The sequence below is a fragment of the Lepisosteus oculatus genome, chromosome 1 (assembly GCF_040954835.1).
Source record: "Lepisosteus oculatus isolate fLepOcu1 chromosome 1, fLepOcu1.hap2, whole genome shotgun sequence".
Taxonomy (NCBI): Eukaryota; Metazoa; Chordata; class Actinopteri; order Semionotiformes; family Lepisosteidae; genus Lepisosteus; species Lepisosteus oculatus.
In genome coordinates this window covers 76,696,893-76,724,371 of record NC_090696.1, presented here as the reverse complement: position 1 = coordinate 76,724,371, position 27,479 = coordinate 76,696,893, and the positions used below count along the sequence as shown (strand labels likewise).

Sequence of the window (27,479 nt, the reverse complement as noted above, 5' to 3'; positions counted from 1 at the left end):
CACCACCACCATCACTCTGCCTCTCTCAGACAACTGCTCTAGCGTCTCTCCTTCTTGGCCAGGCCCCACAACCGCTGCCTGGCACCAGGTGATGCCTTTCCCCCCTCTCTTTCTCTCTCCTGCCTCCTGCTGCCATTCCTCACCTGCAGCACCCCCCCCGTGGAGAGACCACCTCTCCCCCCAGCACCTACCTGCTCACACTCACCTGCCCAGACTGGACCTGAGTCTGTCCCGACACCCGCGCGGCTCTCGCTTACCGCCCGCTGCTGGAGCGTCTTCTTCCAACCTTCTGTTTTAACTCCAGTTGTCTTTCTCCCGCCAGATGTGACAATAATATCCCGCCACCCATGTCTTGCACTACTCATTCTGTACCTCACATGGTCCTGTGTTTCATACTTCAGGAGGTTCCAATGGAACAATAGCTTTGTTGTATTACTCTACCAAGGGTTGGGCTCTTACTGCTCTTCCGCTGAAGCATCTTTTCCTCATTTTCTTATATCTTTCTATTTTCTTTCATTTTTCTTGCTGTTTATTGAAATTATTTTCCTCTGGTGTTATTACCAGTTCTGTACCTGGTGCGGTATTCCTTATTTCACCAGGGTACGGTGGATTCGTTACTCTGCGCAACGCACTGTGTAACTGTGTAACACTGTGCGTTACTATTGCCTGGGTGATTGGAGAAATAATTATTTCATGCATGCCACTCTTATATATGAATTCCAGCTAAACAAAAAATGCATTTTTGGTTGGTAAAAGATTGTAATTAAAAAAAAAACTTTTGACACAGTACTGTACTCATTTTCACATTGTTTGAAACAGCAGAGGGCACACTTCAGCTTCTTTGTAATTTTCAGTTTTGCAATCCCCAGTTTTATCAACTGTTGCAATTAAAACTAATGACATGCCAATCTCCACAAGAGACAGTCAACCAGAAAAGGTTAAGTTCTGCATTTTAAGTGTAATATGTACAGTAACTGTGCTCAAAACCTGCAGCCCACTGAAACTCAGCAGGTGTGAGTCTGGCCAGTACCAGGAAGGGAGAGTCCTGGGAAAAACTAAGGTTGCTGCTGGAAGTGGTGTAAGTGGGGCCAGTAGGGGGTGCTCACCCTTAGGTCTGTGTGGGTTCTAATGCTCTAGTACAGTGATGGGAAAACTATACTGTAAGGAGGTGCTGTCCTTTAGATAAGACAGAACTCTCTGTGGTCATTAAAGATCCCAGGGTGTTTCTTGAAAAGAATACTATATAAGTGTAAGAATTATAATTATAAAATGAAATTGTGAAGCAATTCAAATAAGAATATGAATCAGATTCCTGAAGTTTCACAATTTGAAAAAGTTTATAATAGTTTGAATATTTTATAAAAATGCCAAGGCGTTCAATAAAGTCCTCACCTTAAACAATGAATGTAAAGCTGACAATTTAAACAAATATGTGTTAATGTTAACTACTGTAAATGTTCTTGTGATTTCACATATAAGACTATAAGGATTTGCATGGCTTCTGAATAAATGAGGAGATGGAATCTTTCCTAGAAAAAGACACTGTTCACACAAGCAGACTCAGATTTCTAAACTCACAGAACAGTGCGACCGGTTCCACCTCACTCCTCAAATGTCTCAAGAAATACAAGAAGGTGCCTCAAACACACAACCACGTCAAGCTACACAAACTAACAAAACACTGCATGAACATGATCAAAGGATTAATACGCTACAAAAGCCCAATTACCAAACTTCTAACTACCAAAGAGCCAGGTAGTCCACCTCCCATTAGAAACCTCTCTGATCTCCCTGTGTATCTAGTGGAACAGCAATGCTGTTAAACCAAAAGAAAAAGAAAACGATGAAAACAGGAATGAGTAATTGATCACAAACCAGAAGTAACAGCTACTTACAGCAGGGCTGTCCAGTCCTGGTCCTGGAGGACCAGTCTGTCTGATGGTTTTCACTCCAGCTCAGCTCTTAACGAGCTACACCTGCTGGTTACTGGCCCAATTTAACAGCTTCTTCTTTTCAAAAAGAGCTCTAGAAAACCTCCAATAAAGCCCCTCCAGAACCAGGACTGGACACCCCTAACCTACTGGATCCTGGTCTCTGATCATCAGGCCTATATGCAATTCAGAGAGCAGGCAGAAGTCCTCTTTACTGCCTCTAGTGCCCAGGGCCCTTATAATTACATTTGGCAGGGAACGCCTAATTGTGTTTTATGCATCTCTGATCAGACGAGTAGTGTATAATGGCCTGAGTGGAGTGGTGGCTCTGTGGATAAGGATCTGTACCCCTTCCTGGAAGGTTGCTGGTTCATATCCTGTGACCGGCAGAGGAATCCTACTCACTTGGGCCCCTGAGCAAGGCCCTTAACCCCAGCTGCTCAAGGGGTGCTGTATAAATGGCTGACCCTGTGCTCTGACCCTAAGCTTCTCTCTCTCCCTGCTTGTGTGTCTCATGGAGAGCAAGCTGCAGTATGTGTGAAGGCAAATTCCTAATGTAAGAAATTGTACTGTATATGGCCAATAAAGTGATCTGATCTTAAACTACTTGTTCTGACCTGAAGGGTAGAGAAAGGTGCGTGCTACAGTTTTTGTGATAATGCAAAGGAGCATTTGACCTATAAGAAGGACACCCTCTTCATCCGCCCCTGAGGCGCACCGCAGCCTGGGCGACTCGAGTTACAGCTGGTCTGCGCCAGAGGCCCTCAGATCACCAGCTCAGGGGGAGGCGTGGGAGAGACCGCCTAATAATACCCCTGCCCTTGAGAAGCGAGCGAGCCACCAGACTACCTGCTAGATATAAACCCCAATTATGTAATTGTTTGTCCAGGCTATTACGGAAACCCGCTTAATACGTCTTACCATAAACTGAGTACGAAACAGTTCCGAGCGTGAAAAGGTATAAGAACCAAACGTGTTTAGAACACATAACGTACAGTTCGGTCTGTCATTTGAAGTAAAATAAATCATTTTAAAGGCATTACGGTCTATTGCCGTTATGATGTTAATTGTAACAAAAAAAATGTAGTACCAGCAGAAATAACCACACACAAATATAATGCCAGATACTGCACTCATAAAGTTACTACAAATTCAGTGTTCTGGGGAGATTGTATTCTGATAAAATAACAAGTAATAGGTTTATTCCATGCTGAAAAAAAGAAGAAAGAGAACACAACGTTTCGGCCGTGGAGCCTTCTTCAGGTGTCAGGTGTCTTCTCCACGGCCGAAACGTTGTGTTCTCTTTCTTCTTTTTTTCAGCATGGAATAAACCTATTACTTGTTCCTTTGCAGCCTACGCATGCTGACGCAGCTACCCACCTGAACTTCTGATAAAATATATGTCTTACTCTTCGGGCGCATTACGAATCGTTTCCATTCTTTTAATCAATTACCTCTAGCTAAACTTTTTGCGGAATGTATGTTTTTTGTATTTAAATTTACATTGAATACCACACCATAGGAAAGTTTTGCTGCTGTCCGAGACTCAAAAAAAAAAGATGATTTTCAGGTTTAAAAAGGATCAGACATCGGGAAAGTTGCTTAAACTTGGCACAGCCATATGTAAAAGATAACCAGAGGCAGGTTCAGTTACTCCGAAACCTATCTCCTAGAGTTCAAACTAAATGTAGTGCAATACTGTACACGCCCATGCTTCTCAAACACTTATTGGTTTAAATGTCATGGATTGGGAAAAAGCCCTCTTTTTTAAAGGGATGGAACACGTGGTAATGTAGGAGGAATATTTCACCGCGCAGCAAATGAATGTTTTGAACAGACACTCCAACTTTGGATTCCGTACACGGTAAGAACTTTTTTTCTAACATAAAACACAGTCTTTTCTCTTCTCGCTTTTCAATGGCTCGACTCATGTTGCAGACGCATCGTGATCATTATTGTTATTTCAGGTTTGTACCGTTCCGCGATATACCACCCGTGTTCTAAAACATCATTCGAGTGCTTAGAATTAAAAACAAACAAACAAACACGGACATACCTGTTCTTTGCGTGACGAGACAAGATCAAAATTCCAGTGAAAATGTGTCACGTTTATTCCTGTGCTTCGCAAAGCGAAATGTTGAAACTCCTTATGTTTCGGAGGCTAACTGATGATCGCATATGTGTATCACTTTTATGCCCCTGTGTAGAAAATTATCTTCCATTGCTGTGCATAAACCCAGTTAAAAAAATGGACAGAAACTTTGAAGCCCTAGTATAATTCGTGTTCTAGTATTTGGAAGAATGTAACACAAATCTATTAAACAGATTTCTGTCAATTTGATATTAGTAATACCATATTCGTATTATGCGCAGAAAGGCGTTTAATGAAATTTATCTGGTCTGTTTAATTTAAGGGCTGTTCCTTTTCGCAGGCTGTGCACAGCCTTAAATGAACATTTTAAAGCTGTAGCCTCTGGTAAGACGTCTTACCTGTCTGCATGAATTTTCAAATGTTAAAAAGCATCGGTACTTCATTTTAAACATCTGCCAGCCTGTGTACGGCCGTTTTTGTTTTGCACAGGTAGAGACAGAGCAACGCTTGTTTCTTAGTTTTCTGATAAAACCAGTAACATTTGTTCATTAATGTGCTGATAATGTGTTGTAATAAAATCTACAACAGTTTGAATTGAAGACTCGGAAGTTGGAGTAGACACGTGCTTTCCTAGACACTTCCCAGGTGCTCTCTTGCTTATCGTTCACCTATATAGCAAAGAGAATAGTCTTATTACAAAACAGCTGATTTCCCATGCTTCTTAAGGGTTAGAATTATTTCAGAAAAACAACCGAATTATGGTCTTTCTTTGCCCAGCAATCTTTGGTCTGACCTGTCAAATCGAGCAAATGTTTTAGAACAGATGAAGATGTTCATTTAATTCCACACTATCTGTACATGAGGGGTGACCCAATGTCAGACAGTCAAAGGTGCTGTACAGTAGGTCCCCTGTCCATGGCATTTCTTAGAGAAGTTTAGTTAAAGATAAGAAACTATGACACTAACATACTGTATTTGTTGGCATGTTTTAAGCTGATCAGTGGTATAAATAGTTACAACACTTTCAAGCACTCTGGTGGCAATACTGTCTGCTTAGCTCTCAGGTCAACCCAGTGTTTGTGTGTGATAAAACACAGGAGCAAGTCTTGCTGACTGGGGTCTATGGAATCATAGTGGGTTAGAAAATCATATACTGTACAAGCAATAAAGGAAGAAAACCTTCAACATTTCCAGATCTAATTCCACTTCCGTTTCATGGTTGAGAGATTAATTAAACCTACTGTATATTTTACCCTTTTCTACAAATTGTAGATCAGTTTATGTTCCCTTAAAGTACAGGCTTAGGTAAGGGCATTAAAAAGCCATTGCATATCCTTTAAACCACAGGCTTTTTACCAAACAGTACTAAACAGGTGCCCTTTGGTTGCATTTGTATTTTATTGACTGTTTTGGTTGATTCCCTTGGATTGCAGACTTGCAGGTGATGTAAATCTCTGTGGACGTCCTGCACTTTGCTCAGAGATGTTAATCCTTGTTCGGTGACTTCAGTGTGAAGCCCTGGATATCTGTCCAGTAGTAGCAGTTGTCAGAACCTTATTACCTCCAAGGTTTGATCTCCAGGATGCAGTTCCATCGGAACATCGCACTGAAGATATTCCATCCATCCATCTTGTATCCAGTACAGGGTCACAGGGGCGGAGGAGCCCCTTCCTGGCAAGCAACAGCCACCAGGCAGGGTACAGCCTGGGCACAGGACGCACAAAGACACACTCACACCAGGGCCAATGTTCCCTGAAGACAATTAGCCTCCTAACAGGTTCTTAATGTTTCATTTGAAGAATTAAAAACACAAAACTATTGCTGCTCTTTCTAGGGCATCACAGGGAGTAGGTCTTGTGGCAAAGTCACTTGCTTTGTGTATTTAAATTGTGAAGTTCAGTGTGTTTCTATAAAAGGGAATGGAAAATATGAAGTTGTAGTTTTCATAAAGCACTCGGATATTGATTGTCAGCAATGGGAGTTTTTGTTAGTTTGGAGTACTTCCTTTTATGAATGACAAAATCCAGCCTTCTCCAGGAAAGTCATCTGCCAGAATAGTGTGATTATTCATTTGAATTCAATTTTGGGTACATTTTTCATTAGACTTGGGGAAGATATTTGGCCCAGCATGTGGATACATTTCCTCTAATTTTGATTAGATTTAACATTTTTTTTTGTTTTTTTTGGCTCACTGGATAACGTACCGTTAAATGGAGTCTATATGCAGGATTGAACGTAGAGTGCATTTTAAGATTTGTTGTCATATGGCAGTGCAAAATCAATCTTTATGTTTATCTTTCAAAGTCTTCTACACATAGTTTGGCAGGGTCGATAACCCTAAAAACATATCCTTTAAAAATCAATATATATCTTTTTTTATATTTCTAATGCGCTGAAGCCCAGCTGTGGGTTTATGTAAGTCAAACTCATACAATAAGAAGCCTTTTCCATGAACAGATTCGTAGTCCTCTTGGAATCCAACATGCAGGAGGCACCCAGCAGAAATAACCTGCGCTATCCTTTAGTTTTGTGTTTTTAGGGTGATACAGTACACCGTGTTTGTTTTCAGCACTCTCATGGAGCTGTTTGGACTGTGGATATATCAGAGGTACATCGTCAGAGAAAGTGTAAAAGGCCTGCCAGGCATCAGTGAGTAAATAATTTCTGCTTAGTTTAACTAAACATTTTTGTTCAGCAACAGATGGCCCCTCATTTGTTTTGAGAATCATCTGAAATGAGAGAAAAATAGGTATGAAAGATGTGCTGAGTCCGAGGCCTCAAACAGCGTGCTTGAAACAACAGCAGACTTCCTTTATCTCGTTTGACCATGCTCTTGACAGTTCAGAATAACAAATGCCAGGGGCCAGCCTGTTATTCAGTTTTGTAATCAGAGGCATTTATACAGGAGCGTTAAAACATGATAAAGTTGGAAATACGCTTTTAGTTTCTTTGTGGCAAACATTAACAAATAGATGTGTTTCATATTTGCTCAGCTCTCGTCAGTTCAGAGTAGTTTCTGGTCACTGAATCAGGAATACTCTTCCATATTTTATAGGTGGCGCTTTTCATATTCATCCCTTTGCTTTGCTAGAAGGGTTTGTATTAAGCCCTACCTTGGCAGACTTACCCCATTGGATTCAGATTAAGTAATCGTACGAATGTATGATGTGGTCCAAAGACATTCTCTATTGTGATCAACAAACTTTTCTGTAGCCACGGTGGTGTCCTCAGTGAGAACTCTTAAACAGTAAGACACAGCTACACTCTGAAAGAATAGTTTCAGTAAAAACCAACACAGCGGGGACCTGAAAATATCCAGGACTCATACACAAAACGAATCTTCTTCTCATACCTGCATTAACACCTTTTGTTCACGTTCTTTAAATGAGTCCTTCTAAATACAAGCAGCAGTTTTGTGTGTGAAACACGAACCCCAGCACCCGTATGCAGTTTGTCACACTACGGTGCCAAGATATGCCATTTTTTTTTCCAGTTGGTGACGTTGACATTTTTCCTCCCTTTTTTGTTTCCATCTTCCTTGTTTCCCACCCCTCCAGGACGCGCTAATGATCGCTGGTGCAGTCCACACACGGTGCACTTTCCTCAGGAGTCACGCGTTACGCACAGCTTGTTTTAATTGGGTGGGGATGTTCTAGCATGGCAGGCAGGCAACCTGCGGGGTTGTGGGTTCAAGCTCCTGCTGCAGACGTTGCTGTTCTAGCTTGAGGTTCTTTACCCCAGTTGCTCCAGTCCACCCAGCTGTGTAGGTGGGGACCAGCATTGCTGGGGGGATTAACCCCGTGTTGGTCAGCAATGTGCCGTCTAGTCTTCTTAACACTAGAGAAACCAGGATGAGTGCTGTCCGGGGAGCAGGAAGGGCTCTGGTATGTTACTTAACTTTTAATTTAATTTTATACATAAACCGTAGTTTATTTCATTGAGTATATATTGCACTTTAAATGAAAGTGACACAGTTACAGTGGACGTGCTTTTCTGACTGAGAACAGGAGGTTGGGGGTTTCAAACTACCCAGCCACGTCAGTGAAGCCGAATCTCTGGTGTCTTTCAAGAAGCAGCTGGAGGAGATTCTCAGCTCAACGCGCTACTATCTACCAAACAGGCAAGAAATGCAGGGCTGAAATGCCCATGAGAGGGGATCTGGAGTTAGAAGCTGTGACTTCAAGCTGAAAAGGTCAAGCTGACTGAGGACTGAAAAGCAATTCACCCTGTTTCTTAATTGCAGAGTTTTAGTGTTTTAACTGGGGAAACAGAACCCGTTCATCTTAAGTCCGACACAATTTCATGTAATCAAAAACTTCCTAAAAACAAAAGACCTACAGTATGACTAGGGTCTATATTCCACATGCTGCCCTTCTGATGTTATGTGACGTTGTGATGTAATGTTCTGTCATGTTATGAGCACTTGATCGATGGTCATCTGTCATCACTGCACCTCCCATAGTGTCGTGATAAGCAATGGGACAGGGCAGGATTCCAAGGACAGTGTATAAAATGTGCAAAATATTATGCATACAAATTGAATTCTAAAAAAATTGTGGACAGTCTCAAAAACGAATAAGAAATAAGAAATGCAATCTGTTTTTTAACACTTTATTTAATACAGTAGGACTGCACCTGCTGTTTTAAAAAGCTTTAAGATAAAACCTAGAAAAGACAGTGTTGTCATCAGCACAATCTTAAAGGGTAAACATTTTTTTCCTGCTTAATGTGCTGAACAGCATAAAAAGAAAGTTCACAGCGACGGCAGTATCTTGCCAATGTTACCCATGCGGGACATTTGGGTTAATAGTTGGGAGCTGTTTCAGAATTTGTTTACAATCACTGAGTGGTCAGAATTTGTTTGAGGACGTCCTTGAGTGAAACATCTGCATTCGCTGTCACTTGTTGATCGTATGAGTTTCTTCTGCTTGACAAAGCAGGCGTAACAGCCTCGATGCACCTGTAGACTCTGAGCACCTGCAATAATCCCACGCAATGTACATCATTTAGAAGCTTCACGTTATTCATATTTTACATCCGTTAAAAAATGAGAGAATATTATCTGTCACTTTTTTTGCAACTGTAGTTTTAAATAATTTCATATATATTTGCTTGTAAGCCCTAAATCAGCACAACGGAATTCTTCTGAAATACCGGTGAAGTGGGAACTACATTTAAAGCTGAGAACAGAAGGCACGTTTTTAGGGTTGTTTAGGGTTGGGACAAGCAGCCTATCCATGTTGTTGAAGTCAAAGCCCGGGCATCTGTCAAGAAACGGCTGGTTGAGATGCTCAGATTAGTTAGATCCTACTAATGAAATGATCTACACATATCCAATGGCCTCCTCTCATTTGTAACCTGGTTTATGTACCTAAAAGGTCAGGTCTGTCTCAAAATTTATTTTGCTTTATTTGTTGCACTTAATCTACTGAAAAATTGCTTTCATAAACTGAAGAATTCATGTTTATGATGTTCGGTTGAAATTGCATATTGACAGAATTGGGGTTTCTTGTAGTTTTGATATTTGACAATATTAATGTTGTTAAAGGTCATTTACATACTGCTTTCTGCCAGGGTATTTCATACGTAAACTAAAAAACAGCCAGAGGTTTTGAAGATTTTATTGTTTAAGGGTTGGAAATTACCTACTGTAGCTAAGCCCATAGGTGAATTACTACCAGGAAGCGTGAAGCATCACAATTTCATACCAATTCTTCTCTGTGAACAGATCTGAAGAGTAACTAAGTCATCGGCACATCAGCTTGTGGAGTTTCTGAAAGAATTCAAGTGCAAGTTAGACATGACATTGAACAAGTTTAACTCCCCAGTAGCCCTTGGCCACTATGATGATTTTCCTTTATGGATCACTGTTGTGCATCCATTGTGTTTCAGTGAACTTGAGACCTGTTAGCACCTAGGATTTTTTTAATCCTTTATTTAACCCGAAATTTCGATTGAGTGCCAATTCTCATTTGCAGTGACGAACAGGAGAGGACCCAGCAGACCATGGAGTGAAGCAGTTTGGGTGGAGGGTCCTTCTTGTTACGGGTTAGTAGTGAGGACTCTATGCAGAAAACCAGGGCAATCTCCAGAAGCGTAGTCGGTAGAAAAATCCGAGGTCCGAAAACCGAGGGTAGACAAGCCAGTGCAAAAGTACAAAACCAGAAGTGATGCCGTGAGGAAGCCGAGAGTCGAAACCAGAGCGAGAATCAAAGTACCAAAACCAAAACACCAGGAGACGTGGTCGAAAAACAAACAAGGATCAGGAAGCCAAAAAACCAAGTAGAAAGTAATTGCAAGAATAGGAGTAGCTCTAGCCAGGAAGAGCCCTAAGACTGAGCGCAGGGGAGACTGTGAAGCAGCACTCAATAAGCTGGGATGAATTGGCTAATTGGGGACTGTGTTGGAATTCAAGGTGGAATGCCGAGTCCTCCAGGGGCGTGGCGTAACACTTCTCAAGGGTACATCTGCATTTGCCCACCTTGTGGCCCAGAATCCTGGCCTCTGAAGAGATGATGATGATGATGATGATGAAGAGACTGGTGCGGAAACGCTCCCTGCAGAGCTGAGAACTCGCTGTTAATGAGGCGTGACTGTGCAGTCTGGGAGCCAGTCCTTCCTGCAAGATTTTTAATACCTTCACAATTTGCTTGCGGCTCCTCCGGCAAAGGCAGCGTGTTTGGACGGTAGGGTGAGTCTCGCAATCTAGATACCAAGGCTCAAGGCAGGCCTGTGCCATGGGGATTGAATAACAAGCCCACTTCCTGAGACTGGGCACTCCCGAGCTGGGACATCTTAAACAATCTTAAATAAGGAACAGAGTCATCTGGGGTAGCATTGCCTCCATGGATTGTTCCTTTCGTGGATTAAATGAAACATTCTGAATCCGATAATGAGAGTAAACAGTATTTGTCGTAAATCAAAAAGTTGCATGAGTTGTTATTTTTAATAAAATGAGCATTTGAAGGGATGATGAGCTGGCACCAAGGGTATAATAGGAAATAAAATGTTGTGTGGAGTGGGCTTATAAGTAAATGAAAAAAAAATATTAAGATTTAATTAATCCACATTGAACTTTTGAGCTTGTACCATTTCGGGAACTTGTACTTGAGGAGGGAGAGGGGGCTATCGTAAAAAGAAACATTTTCTGGATCTTCTGTCTGAGTGCTATTTATGCTCCTGTAATTTGCCTGCTTTCTTGGGAGTGTAAAATCCTGATTTTTGTCAGGTTAGAGATTAAACCAGCAAACAATCTGCAGCATACATCAAGAACGCCGTGATCGCCTGGCCTGTAATATTTTGTTAAAGCTTGTGCCTCAGAACCATCACCCGAACAACATGTGCACCACAGTTTCCGTGCAGTGCCAGGTGTACACGCAAGGGAAAGATCTTTTCCACGCCTCGTGGTTCGTTTCTTCTGAGACGTTGTGAATGTGCAAATGTGTTAAATTGTTAAAGCCACTACACTGCTGACGCAGTTATGGGTCACGTCCTCGTCGGGCCGAGGTGGGTCGAGTCTCTGCCCACTCCTGCTTGCCACAGACCGAAGGGCTTAGACTGGGTGTGTGACGTTAACAGAACCAGCGCCTCCAGCACTCTCTTCGGCCCGGACGGCTGGACAGACCAGCAGCTACACAATGATCCAAATAGGTACTGTGATACGCAGCCATCAGTCAATACCTATGTTGGACAACATTATTGTATGAATGATGCTGTATCAGTGATGAAGCCGAGCAGGATGTCAGTGGTGTGCTGGGGTTATGATGAAAATGGAGAAGGTCTAGCAGTGACGTAATTTGCTGCAGTGAAGTGCTGCGTTGTTCACTGCTGTTTCAGTAACTTGCCCAGTTCTTCAGCACAGTACAGCAGTACTTTATTTCGTCACCAATGAGTTCACTCCACTACACACTGAACTTGGATCACTAACTGAAGAGTGAATCAGCATGTGCCATTTCCCTGTCTTAAGACAGTGTTTCCTAAGGAGGTGTCCGGGGGCAAATGTGTTATTGCATGTGATAATATGAGTTTGTGGATTAGCTGCAATTGAACATTTCCCTCTTTGGAGGATGAACAGGTATTTATGTGTGTCCCTTGTCTTCCACAAAGATGGACAACTAGATTGCCTAAGTATGACAGCGATTATAGTTGGGATAAAGCTGAACATGTAATTTTCCCTGATTCACAGGATATTATTTTACAGTTTTATTTTGTCTTTGGAATCATGTATTTTTACAAATACTGGTCTTTAGATGTTGTATAGTTTGTTTAAAGTAGGTAAACAAAGGCTGTTTCACAATACATGGAGTTGTTCTTTATAGCAAATTGGCTCATGTTCTTGGAACTAATATGTCTGGATGTTAAATTTATACAAGCTTTGCTAAAGCTGATTGAAGTCTAGACTTCTAATCTAGGAAGGACCATAACTGCGATTGTTCTAAAGAGCTGCTTTTAAAGTGGCATTGAGTGTTATGGCTGCATTTAGGTTGTGTGATTTGCTTTTACAGTGTCTTGCTGATAATATCGCTGTTGAGCTCTGGTTTGTTTTGCACCATAAAGCATGAGAGATTTACTGGGGCTTCTTTGAAGCCAAGGATGCCTTTGATTATTTACCATGAATTGACTGGAGTTGACAAGCAGTTTTCTGAGTGTATTTACTGGAGTCAAAATTTAAAACAGTATATACATTATATATCATTCCAGGTAATCCAGTTTTCTAATACAGCAACTAAGAAGTGCATCCTACTGTATATTGTATAGAATGTTTCATCTTAGTGTTTGTTTTAAGGTCATCATTTTACATTTTCTGATTGATAGTCAAGAGGTGGAGTGCCCCAAAGTTTTAGATAGATAGATACTTTATTGATCCCATGACGGAAATTGCAGAATTGCAAATTTAAAACTAGAAGATGCATGTTAAAATATTCAAATGGTTGTCAGTGGGATTTTCGTGTTGCATAACTTGAAAGTTACTTAGTAACCTCAGTGTCTTTAGGTGTGTACCTTTAAAAATAGGTGTGTTTCCTATTACTGGGGTAAAATCCCTCTTTCTGCAGTTGAGCATGTAAGGGCTTCTCCGATCTTCTAATAGATAAGGAGTTTCACAAGAACCCTCAGGCTGTGTTGGTTTATGTTTCTCTTTTAATATCCTGTGCTTCATAGTGCTTTGCATGTATGTTCCAGGGATTTTGTCCTGATATTTCATAACAACATTTTACCAGTGTTATGGCTTGTATACATTAAGCCTTTGTAAGTATTTGTGATAAAAAGAGAGCTCCCTTTCAAAGAGCTCAGTCTGGTAACATGAGACCAGATCACATTTATGTTATTCAGTGACTGATTGGAATGAAGGAATTTTATCATTGCACTGGATGTTGAGGTATAAATCACAGTGCAGAGCCGAATGCCATTTTATTTTAAAATGTGGAATTGCTTCCCATTCATTATATGACCACCCAAACTGGAAATGCTAGTTGTCAAAGACAGGCTTGCTGCTCGAGAAGACTCCTGCACTCCTCCAGCGTGCCCAGACATCAGATCCATTCATCTCTCAACATGCTGCAATCTCCACACGCCTTACTGGCAGAGGTGAGAGTGACTTCTGCTCTGAGCGGCTTGTTATTTCCATCCCTGCTCTCCGCCAGAAAAGTCAGCTGGAGAGAAACTTGAGGGATGTTGGCTGTCTCAGACGGAGTTGTGAACAGGCTGCTTAATCACACCACAGCGACTGTGACGCAGGCGGCCGGCATTACAGGTTGCGAGAGCCGGCTTACCAGCGCGGTGACGTCACCGCCCTTCCCTGTGAATAGCAGGGGCCGCAGCGGTCGGGCTGAGGGGAGATCTCCCTTTAGCTCAGCCGGCTGGGTCCCTGTTGAGTGACTCCGGAGGCCCGGGTTCGAGTCCCCATTGGTGGGGGGGCTGACCTGAGGCGGCAGCGGCGAGGGCGCATACCCACGTGAGCCTGAGGGCGCTACTCAACATACCGCCCGGGAAGTGTGGTTGCTTACGCTTGCACTGGAGTGCATGAAGGGTGGCAGCTGCATCCCGGCGGCGCTGTTCTTCAATCCCTTGCGACTCCGCTCATGATACCGGCTCCCCAAACCCCGCCGGCTGTCGCCGTTGTCCGAGGACGCTGCGCCAGCCAAGCCAGGCAACAGTGGGTTCGCCTGAAGCTCCGGAAAGCTTGTAACTGGATGCAGAGATGAGCGGGGGAACTTGAAAGCCACAAGAATCGGTGGCTTCTGACCCATGACTGTGATGAGCTGAGATGCAGTGGTCCAGCTTTAGGGGCCCTGGGTACTGGCGCCATTTCTCCTCCGCGTACAGAGCAGTGGTGTGTGTGGGAGAGCGCGGAGCTGTGGTGTGCCTGTGTCTTCCCCAACCAGTGCGTCAAGCTTGCAGGTTCTCCAGACATCACAGGCTCACTCTTCTGCCAACAACAGGGAGGACCCTGGTCCGCGGTTCCCTGCCCTACCCAGGTCGTGCTCTGCTGATTTTGTGCCTTCCTGCTCAGTCCTTGTCAGCTAGTGTCATGGCCTAGACTCGACCTGGTGACACCTGGGCACCCATTGCTGGCTGTGAGCCACTTGAGAGCCAAGCGTGTTTCTGGACACACTGTTGTGTGTTGCAGTTATATTGTTACAGTATTTCGTACGCTTCAGTTACCCACATTGTTTCACAAAATCCCCCCCCCATGTTCTATAAGCACTTCCTCAAATTTCTTTTTCTTACTAATTAACTTTTCTCTTGAAGGTTCCCCCCTGACTTCACTGGTAGGCAGTGTGGGTCACTGCGTATATTTCTCGCTGTCTCAATCAGGCAAGACAAACACAGCTCTATCTGTTCATTCGGCTTCTTTGTTTAACTTAAGTAAAACTGCTGAGACCAGCTGCACATATTCTGTTGCTGTTTGTGAAGCTCCGTCGGCTCCAGCCGAGACCTCTCTGTCCTGTCAGCACATTTCCTACTAGTTTATTACAGACCTGAAATTTTAGGAATAACCTTTAAGTGTGCTTTGATGGTTTAGTAAAACATTCCCCTTTTGATTAATGATTTGACAAGCACCAACACAGAAGCACAAAATGAAAATGTTTTGGTTCGTTAAATTAAGGGAATAAACATGCTTAATAGCTCCAGCATTTATCCATTTAATTGCTAAATTCAGTTGCTTAAGTTGTGCAATATTACTAATGGTCATGCATAAAGTTTCAGTCTCTGAAGAGAAAACCTATGAGGATAATTTACTAGTAATAAAGCACTAGAATAGATAGCACAGAATTCATGCTTCTGTTTGATTTATTAAGCAGATTTATTAAGTTTTGAATTTGTCTTGTTCAATGAAACTACATTTCTTGTTCTGATTGTTTTTCTTGTTGTGGTTAATAATGTCTTGCACCCTTCAGAAAAGTCCCACATGTTGCACCTTTAAATAGGAAATTAATTTTTACATTCAGGGACACTGCCACATGATGTAATCTTCAGAAAATTAACATTAAAGCAGATTCTGTTTGTATAAGTTAGATGTTATCCCAGTGATCACTTGTGCATTCCAAAGCATTCCCCTTTGTCTGTTTCATGTCAGTTTTTCAGTTCTGCTTCCAGCTGAACTATGATTCAGGGTATAATTATACTGGTTTAGTACAGATGTCAGTGGGTTGAGCAAAAGGCTTGAATGCCACTATACTTGAGGAGAAAGCAGAAGTAAATACCTCTCTCTTATGCAGGCTGCAGAGCGGCCTGAGGCCATAGGACACAGGTTTGAACTATGTGGAAGTGCATCTAAAGCTGAGAACAGGAGGCTCTTCTTTACACAGAGGGTTGTGGGAGTATGGGACAAGCTACCCAGCCATTTTGCTGAAGTACCCAGCAAAAAAGAAAAACAGCTGGATGAGATCCTTGGATCAATTAACTGCAAACTAGCAAAGGGGCTGAATGACCGCCTCTCGTTTGCAACCTTCCTTCTGTTCAATCAGTTTAACAAATAAACAGACTCATGGAATATCGGAAACCCGTGGCGGTAAAGTAATCTGAAAGCCTATTAAGTAGCGCGAAAATATTGCAAAGCCATAATGGCCTTCCTTCTGTTACTGTGTCCTCTGTCCAAGTTCCAAACCAGACTTCGGTTCCCGGGACGGCTCCGCGTTTCACACGGACCTGCTGCCAAAATCCGCTGCACGTCTTTCTGCGCGTCGGCATTCGTCCTTTGAAGTGCACCGTCGCGACGCTGGGAGCCACTGCGTTTGTCAGGCCTCCGAAGGCTGCTGTCCAGCTTCATTCTTTCTTACACAGCGGCAGCCTGGGGTCCTGCCAAACGCATTTACCCAGAAGAAAAGCGTGTTGAAAACCATTTCAATGTGGAGTCTCATGCCTAAAACCTCTTCCCTACTGGGGGTAGTGCTGTTAGGAAGGGGCGAAGGCTTAAGGTATCAAAAATTGCTTAACTATAAGGAGAATCGGAATTGATACTCTTTAGCAATTTCGCAGCACCAGGAAGCCCCTTTTCTATCTAAAACGTGAAGGATATGGTGCCCCAGAGCAAGAATTTGGAACTTTGCTGTTCTCTCTATAACTTGTCTCCGTATTTGAGGGCTGGTCATAATAGAATTAAAAGCCACTGGGCATAAAATCAAATGTTTCTGTCAAAGTTGTGACTGTGAATCCCAGTGCTTGTTCTTGGTGTATGAAATGCAAAACTCAGTTCCTAGTTCACTGTAAAGCTTGCGGTAGCATCTTTTACTTCGACATTTTGCACTCCTAGGCCCCGTCTCGCAGTGATTTAAGAAGAAATTCACAAATATTCCAAAGTCACAGATGGCTTGGTTTCTGCATATTTCATTCCATGTTGTCCGAAGTGTTGTGTAACAATTGTAGCAATGGTATCAGAATTTGGGATTGTCAGTTTTGCCGGGTGTCCCTGGTGCCATCAGCTGCTTCTGCTGTTAGATTAACTTCAGTCTGGACCAGCTGTAGGAAGCTGTGAGTAGAGATGCAGTTTGTGAGCAGCCACTGGATTGCATTAATTTCTTGTCTTTAAACCAGGGCCTTCAGTCAAAGTAATTATTGAAACATAACTTCAACACCTCAAGGTTTTCATCAGAAGACAGGGTAGAGTGTATTCCTACTTGAAATACATTACCTGTATCTTGCCAGTAAAAAGCTTAAGACAGTTTATTTTTGTGTGTGAAGAATGCTACAGTTTAAGAAGTGCAGGGAGCAGACATGACTTTTTTTTATACTCCATCTTGCTTTGTCGTACAGTTTCAGTGACCAGCTGTGTGGAGACCAGAGAAGATTAAACAACCGTGATGCTATTTAATACACAAGGCTATATGTTTTTATTAGGAACAAGTAAAGGTTTATTCCCTGCTGAAAAGAAAGAAAAGAAACACAGCGTTTCAGCTGTGGAGCCTTCTTCGGGTGTGACACATGAAGAAGGCTCCGCAGTCGAAACGTTTCTTTTCTTCTCTTTTCAACGTGGAATAAACCTTGACTTTTTTCCGTGCAGCCTACACATATTGATGCAGCTACCTATGTGAACTATATTTTATTACCTTGTTTTCTAGTTTCTGTAATTTTTTTGAGTGTGTATTTTTTTTTTCAAATTGAAATATTAGGATTGTGAATGTTTTAAAAGTTCTGTACAATAGGACACCTCTACAGTACACCGAACCTAAGAAACTGACATAGAATATTGTGTACAACAATACATATCTTCTAATTATATGTCCAGTATATTGTTAAACTCTTGTTATAGATTTTATTATGTTACATACTGTACTGTTGAAAATGTATTTCAAGGGGAGTAATTTCCTCTTTTGTCTCATTTTATCGTTCTAGATCCAAACCATTAAGGTAATATGTTCCTTTACATATGCATTGATTATCAAAATATGTTGACAGACCCAATGAGCCCTAAACATTTAGTTTGTTTCCCCTAGCGTCATTTCAGAGAAACTGGTGACGGTGTTTTCTTGCTGTCAGAATGCATCGGATCAGCCCCTTGCCTCCCGTGCTCTGTTTGCATGATTCTCCTGCCTAATGGAATATTGTGCAATGTGAATCTGCTCACTTACTCCCTTCTCGGCTCCTCCACCCTCACTCTGCCAATCGGCTCTGGTGCTTTTAGCTGCACAAGATAAACAATAGTGCCTGCTCCAGTGTTTGTCAAAGCCAGTTGCCTAACCATTTGTCAGTGGTGAGCAAGCATTTAGCGTCTGGGGCTGTCTCATGTGCATCTGCGTTTGAGGTCCGCAGGCGACATTCGCCGGGCCCGGGTGTGATTGGCTGTCGCGTGAGGGGCCCACCGTGAGCGGAGAGCCGAGTCTTTCTGGCGCGGCACCGCCCCCCACCGGCGGGGTCCGCGGCGCGGGCAGTCAGAGGACGGCTCCCCGGCAGGGCCACAGCTGCGAAGGCATGCTGGTCACGGCCAGGTCCTGAGGCCAGCGGCAGAACATGATCAGAGAGCAGAGAGAGCTGGGAAGGCCAAGGGAGGCTTAAAAATAGCCCTCCTGGGGTGCAGAGTGTCAGGGGAAAGCATGTGAGTGGAAGACTAAGGAGTTGAACTTGAGCCATTTTTAGTTCGACTGCGTCCAGGACAGTCTGCACGGCCGTTGCTCTGTGCTGTGTGTTGGGCACGCTCTTCCACGTCAGTTCAGCCAGCGCCTGCCAGACGCTCTGATGGCTGACTAGCACGGCTACTTTGCAAAAAGGGAAAACGTGAACATATTTGCATTCAGGCATACAGTATATAATTTTCTGTGAACCAGCTGAATTGGTAAGTGCTGTCTGTTTTCTTACTTCTGCGTTAGAATGCACAGTTATTTGGAAACAGGTCATGTGTAATGTGTGTGCTGCAATCTTTCAATGTGTATAAAACAGATTACAAATGTATTTTTTGAAAAGCGTTGCATAGAATTCAAGTTACTAATTTACTATAAGATGCATCTGTAAAGGCCGTACTTGAGTGAGGAAAAAAATACTTATAACTTTCACAAACACTACATACAAAATCCTTTACAATTTTGCAGATGACATTTCTGGCACATAATTATTCATACTGCTTGATAATAAGACAGTTTTGGCTGAAAGTTTCAGTTTCCAGGTGGAGAGAAGTCAGGTGAAAATGATGAAAGAGACTAGTAAGGACTTGAGCAAAAAAGAATGTAACAGTGGCTCTGGAATGTGTATGTAAATTTTTATTTTTCCATGGTTTTTATGCCAATTATTTTATTGAGCTGAGTAGTTTTTATGAAAGAGGTGTGACAGTGTTTGTTAGCCTCATTACCAATCTAAGATGATCGGATTGATATGTATTTTACTCTGGAAAGACCTCCTTTCCTATTGCTGGCTAATTTACTTAATAGTAAAGTAAAACATTTCTAAAATTCACCATTGAAAACAATAGAAGAGTTTTTGCAGAAGATCGTAGACTTTTGTTTGAAGTCCCAGGATTGCCAGTTTCAGATATGCATTTAAAAGGTTTTGAACATCGAAGTTTAAAGCATGTTACTTGTTTAACATGTTTCTGAAAATCTTTGTACAAAAATTAAAGGAAATGTGCATTCCTGTAAACTACCATTCATGCTTAAGCTTTTTGTAGCTGGATGTGTGAAAGCAAAGCATTGAAAGGAAATTTCTTATACAAAATATAGGCCAACTACACCAATGTAGGGACTCTGACTTTCAAAATGAAATTTGTTTGGTGGTATTTGATTGTGAAATACTGTATAAGTTTTTACATGTTACAGTATTGGAATAATCAATTCTAATGAAATCAAGGTCCTGAATCTCCCTCTAACACACTTGTGCCAGTATCCAGAAACAGTTTGGCTTGAGTTTAATGCCTTTCTGAAGCGATTGAAGAATGTAGAAAAGCATCAGCCCCTGGGGAGAGAATCCCAAGGGCAGAGACAGTCCGAGTTGGCTTGAGGCAGCGAGTGATTGTGGGCCCGAGCCCAGGAAAGTTACAGGCAGGAGAAAGTGGCCTTTGGACTGGACCTGCCAAGTCCTCTCTGGGCCGGGAGCCTTTGAGAGCTGAGAACCGCTCATCTTCCACTGCCCTCTCGGACCATTCCTCCCGAAAATCTGTATTTAGCTCACATTGTTATGGTAATGAAGGCTTCTGTTGGAGACTTAATTGTATTTTTCCAGGGTTAATAATTAGACTCCACCTACAATACGTGAGCACAAGTACAGGAAAGATGTCGCTGTTCTTGAAATTTAATCAATATGCACGTTTCGCTTTGCTGAGTATAAATGAAGTGTGGGACAATTGCCAGAGTGATCTTTGTCGAAATTACACACTTCTGTGTGATAAAAGTCTGTCTTAGTGCATCTGGATACAGTCCGTGTTCTTTAATTCTGTCTGGTTACTTTTTTTCATTGCATAGTGTTTTTCAAATTATATACATAAAATGCACGAAGTCGAAAAGGACAGATAAAATCAGTTACCCCTTAAATATGACAGCAGTGTTAATGGTTTAGCCACACTGCCTACTCTTTGCAAGCTCTGAGGTTCAAGTGAAAGCTGTAGAAAAGCTGGAACACTTTCGCCTGTCTGAACAAAACGTGTACTTAAGCAGCCGTTTTGATATGTGATGTGTATTAACTGGGTGAATCTGAAGAATTGTGATTGACCAGGCTTGCGGACTGGAAGGAGGAATGAGGTTTCCTATTGAAATACCAGCCATGTGTTAGAGGTTAAAGCAGACAGTGGTTGTGAAGGTTTTACACTGCAGCCCAATTGCTTTCAGTGCTGCAGCTCCTCCCCTCCCTGTTAAAATAACAGCACTTAGAAAAACTTACGCCTACGGTGAGCTCATATCTGACTGAGGCCATCGCTATTGTCATATATATTGTGAAAAAAGAACCTGTTAGGTCACTTGCCATGTTACCTATAGAACTCTTTTTGCATGTTGTTGAAAATTTGTGAATCTAAATACTGGCAGGAAAATGATGTCTTTTGTATTGCAGAAGAACACAGTCCTTCCAGATGGAACGAAAGAACATTTAGAATGTAGATCAACCCGTAGAAGCTAAAGCACAATAAAAGGTTTCTAGCCTGTTGTCGAGGCTTTTCTTATTGAGCGTGCCTCCACAATGTGTCCTGCATGATCTGAACAATGCAGAGTTCTGAACGGCGGTGTTCAGTGACTCAACAGTTGTCGAGCCGCACATGTTTCCTTAGCACGTTAAGTTTTTACAATGTCGGCAAGTTACAGTATGTTTTCGGCTCAACGCTGCCTTTTCAGTCAGCGTTTGGTTGTTTTGTTGTCTGTCAGTCACTGACCATGACAGCAACTGGAATTTGCTCTGGAAAGGTGAACAGGGCCTCTGCTTCCCAGGCCTGGCCGTGACGGTGCCCGCCCTGTAACCGGAATCTGGGCGGTTTTCCTCCCCAGAGCCGTGCCGCGAAGATGTGTGGCCGCGTGCTGACGCTACTGCGGTGCCTGATGCGGAGGAAGGCGGTGAACGCGGACAGCCCGGAGGACTCGAAGCTGTGCCGCTGCCTGTCCACCCTGGACCTGGTCGCCCTGGGCGTGGGCAGCACGCTGGGGGCGGGGGTGTACGTGCTGGCCGGGGAGGTGGCCAAGGGAGACGCGGGGCCCAGCATCGTCCTGTCCTTCCTGATCGCCGCGCTGGCGTCGGTCATGGCGGGCCTGTGCTACGCTGAGTTCGGGGCCCGCGTGCCGAGGACCGGCTCCGCCTACCTCTACAGCTACGTCACGGTCGGAGAGCTGTGGGCCTTCATCACCGGCTGGAACCTCATCCTGTCCTATGTGATAGGTGAGCACAAGACCAGGGCCTCGCGACTCGACCGCTTCTTCAAAAACTGTTTGGCGTAGGCGGTGTAACGAACAGTTCTTTCCGGACCCTATGCGGACGACACAATCCGAAGAAGTGGGGAAACACTGGGGAAACGTCATGCAGGAATACGGGGCTGAAGACAGGGGGGCGTGTCCAAGGTGCGCTGGTGCACGGGGGAGGCGTGGCCGAGGCGAACAATCCCAGAGAGTAATCCTTAGAGGGTATCCAAAACACAAGGGTAAGTCCAAAACCAGGAGATCCATCAAAACTAGGAATTAAAACCAGAAACTGGGTCGGAACCGGCGGACAGGGAACGGGAACGGGAACAGAGATGAAAACCTTAACGGGACCAGGCACTTCCAGATCCCGGACTCGCACGGCACGATTAGATGCAGAGCCAGGATGAGCGTCAGCACCTGGCTTATAAGGCGGGCTGGGAATAGGAATCAGGTGCACAGAATAAAGTCTTAAGTGAAAGGGCTGGAGCACCCTTAAGGAGGGGGGACTATAATCGTGACAGGCGGCTGTTGAAACATCTTCACCGTCTTATTACTCCGAGAGCGTAGTTCAGCTGGGAGTTTAGGATGCCTTCATAGGTCATCACCAAGGGCTCTAGTCCTGCTCAGGAGAATTCTTCCCGAACTCTGTTACCAAATGGCTTTGTAAAAGTTATGCTCAGGAACATGTTGTTTTAAAAGCTGGTGATAAACATGTGAAACTTTCGTGAGAGGTCCTTTAAAGCGAGCCGCTTTTGTTCACCGGATCCTCTGTGGTCGTGAAAAAACAATGGGAAAATCATCGTTTCTGCATCGTGGCCTGAGTGTCACGAGGATTAAAAAAAAAGTGAATTTAAGAGAGTTCACACAGTGCATAAGCAGTCATCTGGGAAAAAGATAAATTTGGCCTTCCTGAGTGTATGGATTGAAAACAGCTGCCAGAGCAGCAAAGCATGATTTTAATCTCTTGTCTCTCTTGTCTAAAATCTTTCGAAAGATGGGGAAATCGGAAGGGTACTATAAATAAGAAAAACATTTTTTGGTTTCTTGTATTTGGTGCTTCTGCTGAATAAATACCCTTAATCGTCTGCTTTATTGTGATTAAATCACAGGGACATACAGCAGGATCCGCAGTAGGCTGTCACATGCAGCACGTTGCCCAGAATATCAAACAAGAAGCTGTACAAGCTTCAGTCATGAAGTCGTTTTTACTGTTGTAGTGATTTAAAGTTCTTCAGGAAGGGGATTATGCTGGGATTTAGGAGGGTTGCATGCCTTGCTTGTCCAAAAAAGGGCTATAAAAATAGACTTCTTGAGGATTGACTTTTACCCAATGGGAAAAAAGTACTATTTTATGCATATACAGTATATAAAAGCCTAATAATACTGTAAGCTCCCCTACAATGCTAATCAAGTTTTGAGTATAAAATACTGCTAAGCTCACACATGACCAAAATCAAAAAGTTGCTTCATTACATTGATATAGAGTGTAAATAATGCTTCAGAATATTTTTTGTTATTTGCACCTGTTAAAATTACGATTTCACTTTTACTTACTCTCACAAAAATGCGATCTATCGTTGCAGTTTTCCTTTCCTCACAATACCAACACGGGGGATGGGGTGGCCAAGACGCAACGTTTACTGATGATCGCATCCTTTTAATAATAATTAATTATAATAATTGCTTACACTTATATAGCGCTTTTCTGGACACTCCACTCAAAGCGCTTTACAGGTAATGGGGACCCCCTCCACCACCACCAATGTGCAGCATCCACCTGGATGATGCGACGGCAGCCATAGTGCGCCAGAACGCTCACCACACATCAGCTATCAGTGGGGAGGACAGCAGAGTAATGTAGCCAATTCATAGAGGGGGATTATTAGGAGGCCATGATTGGTAAGGGCCAATTGGAAATTTGGCCAGGAAGCCGGGGTTACACCCCTACTCTTTTCGAGAAACACCCTGGGATTTTTAATGACCACAGAGAGTCAGGACCTCGGTTTTACGTCTCATCCGAAGGATGGCACCTGTTTACAGTATAGTGTCCCCGTCACTATACTGGGGCATTAGGACCCACATGGACCACAGGGTGAGCGCCCCCCGCTGGCCCCACTAACACCTCTTCCAGCAGCAATCTTAGTTTTTCCCAGGAGGTCTCCCATCCAGGTACTGACCAGGCTCACACCTGCTGGGCTTCAGTGGGTTGCCAGTTGTGAGTTGCAGGGTGATATGGCTGCTTTTGCATTAATAGCAATAAGGGTGAGAAAACCATGTTAGAACGTAGCTTCTTTTTTTTTTCCACAGGAACCTCTAGCGTAGCGAGAGCTTGGAGTGGCACTTTTGACGAACTTCTAGGCAAACGTATTGGACAGTTCTTCAGTAGCTACTTCCACATGAACTCACCCGGCTTGGCTGAGTACCCAGACTTCTTTGCAGTCTGCCTCATACTGTTGCTCTCGGGTAAGAGAACGTTCTTTCCCGCTCAGTCGTTCCGCATCTGTCTTAAGAGAATATCGGTCTTTCCCATTGAGAGTTGCTCTGCATCGGCCTGAAGAGAACATTGTTCTTTTGCACTGACGGGCATTCTTTTTATTCTTTTTTCTTTTTTCCAGATGTTTGGTTTACCCTAATGAAAACAGTCCTAATCTCATAGCTATAAACAACGACAGATATTGTAAACCCTAATCTCTCGTTGCTTCTGTGCGGGATGCAGTCAAAGGGGTCTAGGCTCAAGAAAAGAGCGGAGATGTGACACAAGAAGAAAAAAGAATCTTAGCCGTTTTTTTGGGAAAGTGAGATAACGAACTGGTTGTCTCACGTGCTGGTAAAAATTAAAGTGAGCGACAGAGTCGTGCAACAGTTCTCCTTAATTTTTCAAAACCAAAAATAAGAAGCGTTTGGGAACATGCTGCTGTCAGGGCCCCGGGCCACTTCTGCAGCAGCGTCTTCACAGCCCAATCGTCTCAGATGGTTGGTCTGCAGGTCCGTCTCTCAGGACAGACAGCTGCCTCCTCTCAGCCAGTGATCAGTGCCTGTCACACTGGTTTATCTTCATAAAGGAATACACTTCTTTATTACGATTTAATAGTCAACAATAATCTATTTACTATTATTATTTGTGGTGAGTAATGCTTGCACACCTTGCCACAACAAGCAATAAGTATGAGCGCTCTTCAGGTTTAACGTTTAACATTTGACTTGTGCGAATTCGAGTGTGTGGAAAACTACCAGGAATTTAACAATTCAGATTTGCTTCGAGGTTTACAAATACATACAGTACAAGTGAGAGCTCCGATGGAATAGTAGTGTCTCCCTCCTCGCTCCCATTGTTTCTTGAGATGAGCTCTGGGCTACCGTGACTCCGAATCTGATAACCCAGTGGTTCTCAAACTTTTTGGACCAAGTACAAGTACCACCCCTAATCCAACCAAAGAATCCAAGTACCACCTACAAGTCATCATCTCATGGGAACCCCAGAAATTCTCAATGACCAACATGAGCGCGTGTTCACACACACTCACACATACATATAATAAATATTATAATATAAACTTTATTTGATATAGTGCCTTTAAAGGTGGCTTCTCAAACTGTTTTACAGAAAAAAAAACAGTAACAACAACAAATAAAAATAATAAAAAAGCACAATTTCAGTGGGAGGGGTGAGCCTATTTAGTCGAGCAAAGCAGATGTGAATTAATTTTTTGAGCCTTGATACAATTCACAACAGAGTCTAACAGATTTTAAATCGTCAGACATTTTCTTGACAGTAAAGGTCTCGTGGTGGATGTTGCAATGCGTCCATTCATTTCTGGAGCAACCTCTCTAATTCATGCAACTACACCAATATGTCAGCTTGTCATTGCTCTAGCACCGTCTGTACAAACTCTGACATGTTATCCAGTAGATGCCATTCTCTTCGATAAATTCATTCAGAAGCTGAAAAATGTGCACTCCTGTAGTTCCTGTTGGTAGCAGCTTACAGAATAGAAAGTCCTCATGGGACGTACCCTCAAACTTGTATCTAACGTAAACGAGCAAATTGGCCAAATCAACTACAGACTCAGAATACTTGTGTCCACTGAAGTATTAGCGCGCACTGTATCATAGTACGTAGGCTGCGTATTCGACACGTATTAAAATACGAAAAACCGTCCCGATTTTTCAGCGCACACACAAAACACTGAACATGTTAACCCAAATATGTCTCACAGTGATGCCACAGGGGTCCTCCGACAGTTATGCACCCCTGTGTGGATAAACCTGACCACGGCCAGGCTGGTGAAATAGGCTCAAACTCGGGACTTCCAGTCATTTTTTACCACAGAGGATCATCAAAAGAGATCAAAAATATTTTTGCCAAAAGGGCGGGTGGAAAACTAAACGGAGAGATAAGCCAGGAGGGTCACTGGCGTGTGTACCGAGACCTCTGAGATGCACTTAGAGTGAGCAGGTCTGTTTGAAGCACAGCCTCTGCAGCACTCATGACTAGACACGACACAGTTGAATCTGGCCTCTGCTTGACAGACTTCCCAAGGTGCAGTGCCCAAACGTTACTGCTAAGAGCTAAAACACTGGCTAAATCAGAAGACTGCTGCCTCAGAGACACTTGTAAGCCACATACAGTGTTGATCGATAAGTATTGCGTTGCTTAGAAATTCTCACTGCGTGGGAACCATAGAGACCCAGAGCTGGCTCAGGAGGAGCTGTTTATTTTAAGAACCAGTGAGGTGGTTTCATTCGGTATAGTGTTACACCTCGCCCCTTGTAGCTACAAGCAAGAACATACTTTCGCTCTGCAGCTGACAACCTGACGCCTTTTTTGCGAGGCTTTCTTGCAGGGGTGTGTGGCCGGGCCCTTCTGCATACCCCCCGTGACCCCTCAGCGATGTGGCCGGCAGGGACAGGCCACCGCTGCAGCCGCCCGCGATGTGCAGGATGCAGTTGTCTCCTCACGTGCCCACGCCAGAGCTCTGCCTGGGGGCTGGTAAAAAAAAAGAATCACGTGGCGAAGCTGCACGAAAGATGGGTTCTGAAATTATACATCAGTGGCCTGAAAATTCCATTATTCAAGGTTTCTCGGCCACGGCGACAACTGTTGAGGACGATGCTTACACACACCCGCGGAGCCCTTTGTGGGAAGAAGTGTTTCATGTTTTTGTGTCCCAGATTTTCCCTTAACATCTTCTGCTTGTGACCCTGGGTCCTTGTGTGGTTGCAGATCCCAGAAAAGCCTCAATTTGGCTTCAGTCAGTGCTCGCCAGGAATGTGAATATGTGAACCAAGTACCCCACGTTCTCTGTATTCTTCTCTGTCGGTGTTTGTACGAGTTCAGCTACCATGTGTCCAAACGCGTGATAAAGTCCGAGACTGTGTCCGACTCTGTGGGTTTTCTTTCAGGTCTTCTTTCTTTCGGAGTGAAGGAGTCCGCCTGGGTCAATAAAGTATTCACAGCTGTGAACGTGCTCGTACTTGTGTTTGTCATCATCTCGGGATTTGTGAAGGGCGACCCAGAGAACTGGAAGATAGCAGAAGGATACCTTATTAATGTCACTGCAGCGACACGGTATGATCCAAGCTCAGACAGCAGGGTATGGGAACATACGGGAAGTTGCAGGTGAGGTGGGCCATTTGGCCCACGTACAGGAGCTG

General features: G+C 43.4%; 1 protein-coding gene across 4 annotated transcripts in view; it reads left to right on the top strand.

Moving 5' to 3' along the window:
• Window positions 1-3,648: 3,648 nt before the first annotated feature.
• The window catches only part of slc7a2 (solute carrier family 7 member 2), a 40,386-nt gene continuing 16,555 nt past the window's right edge, over window positions 3,649-27,479 (top strand). Inside the window, exons 1-4 of one of the 4 annotated variants that reach the window (XM_015345915.2) lie at window positions 3,649-3,795; window positions 21,420-21,804; window positions 24,132-24,287; window positions 27,228-27,393. In XM_015345915.2, the coding sequence (XP_015201401.2) occupies window positions 21,435-21,804; window positions 24,132-24,287; window positions 27,228-27,393 (692 nt within the window). In that variant the 5' untranslated portion in view covers window positions 3,649-3,795; window positions 21,420-21,434. Of the gene's footprint in view, window positions 3,796-3,840; window positions 3,899-18,110; window positions 18,794-21,419; window positions 21,805-24,131; window positions 24,288-27,227; window positions 27,394-27,479 lie in introns of those variants that run through there. The other 3 variants (XM_006630113.3, XM_015345917.2, XM_015345916.2) reach the window with 3 other exon arrangements.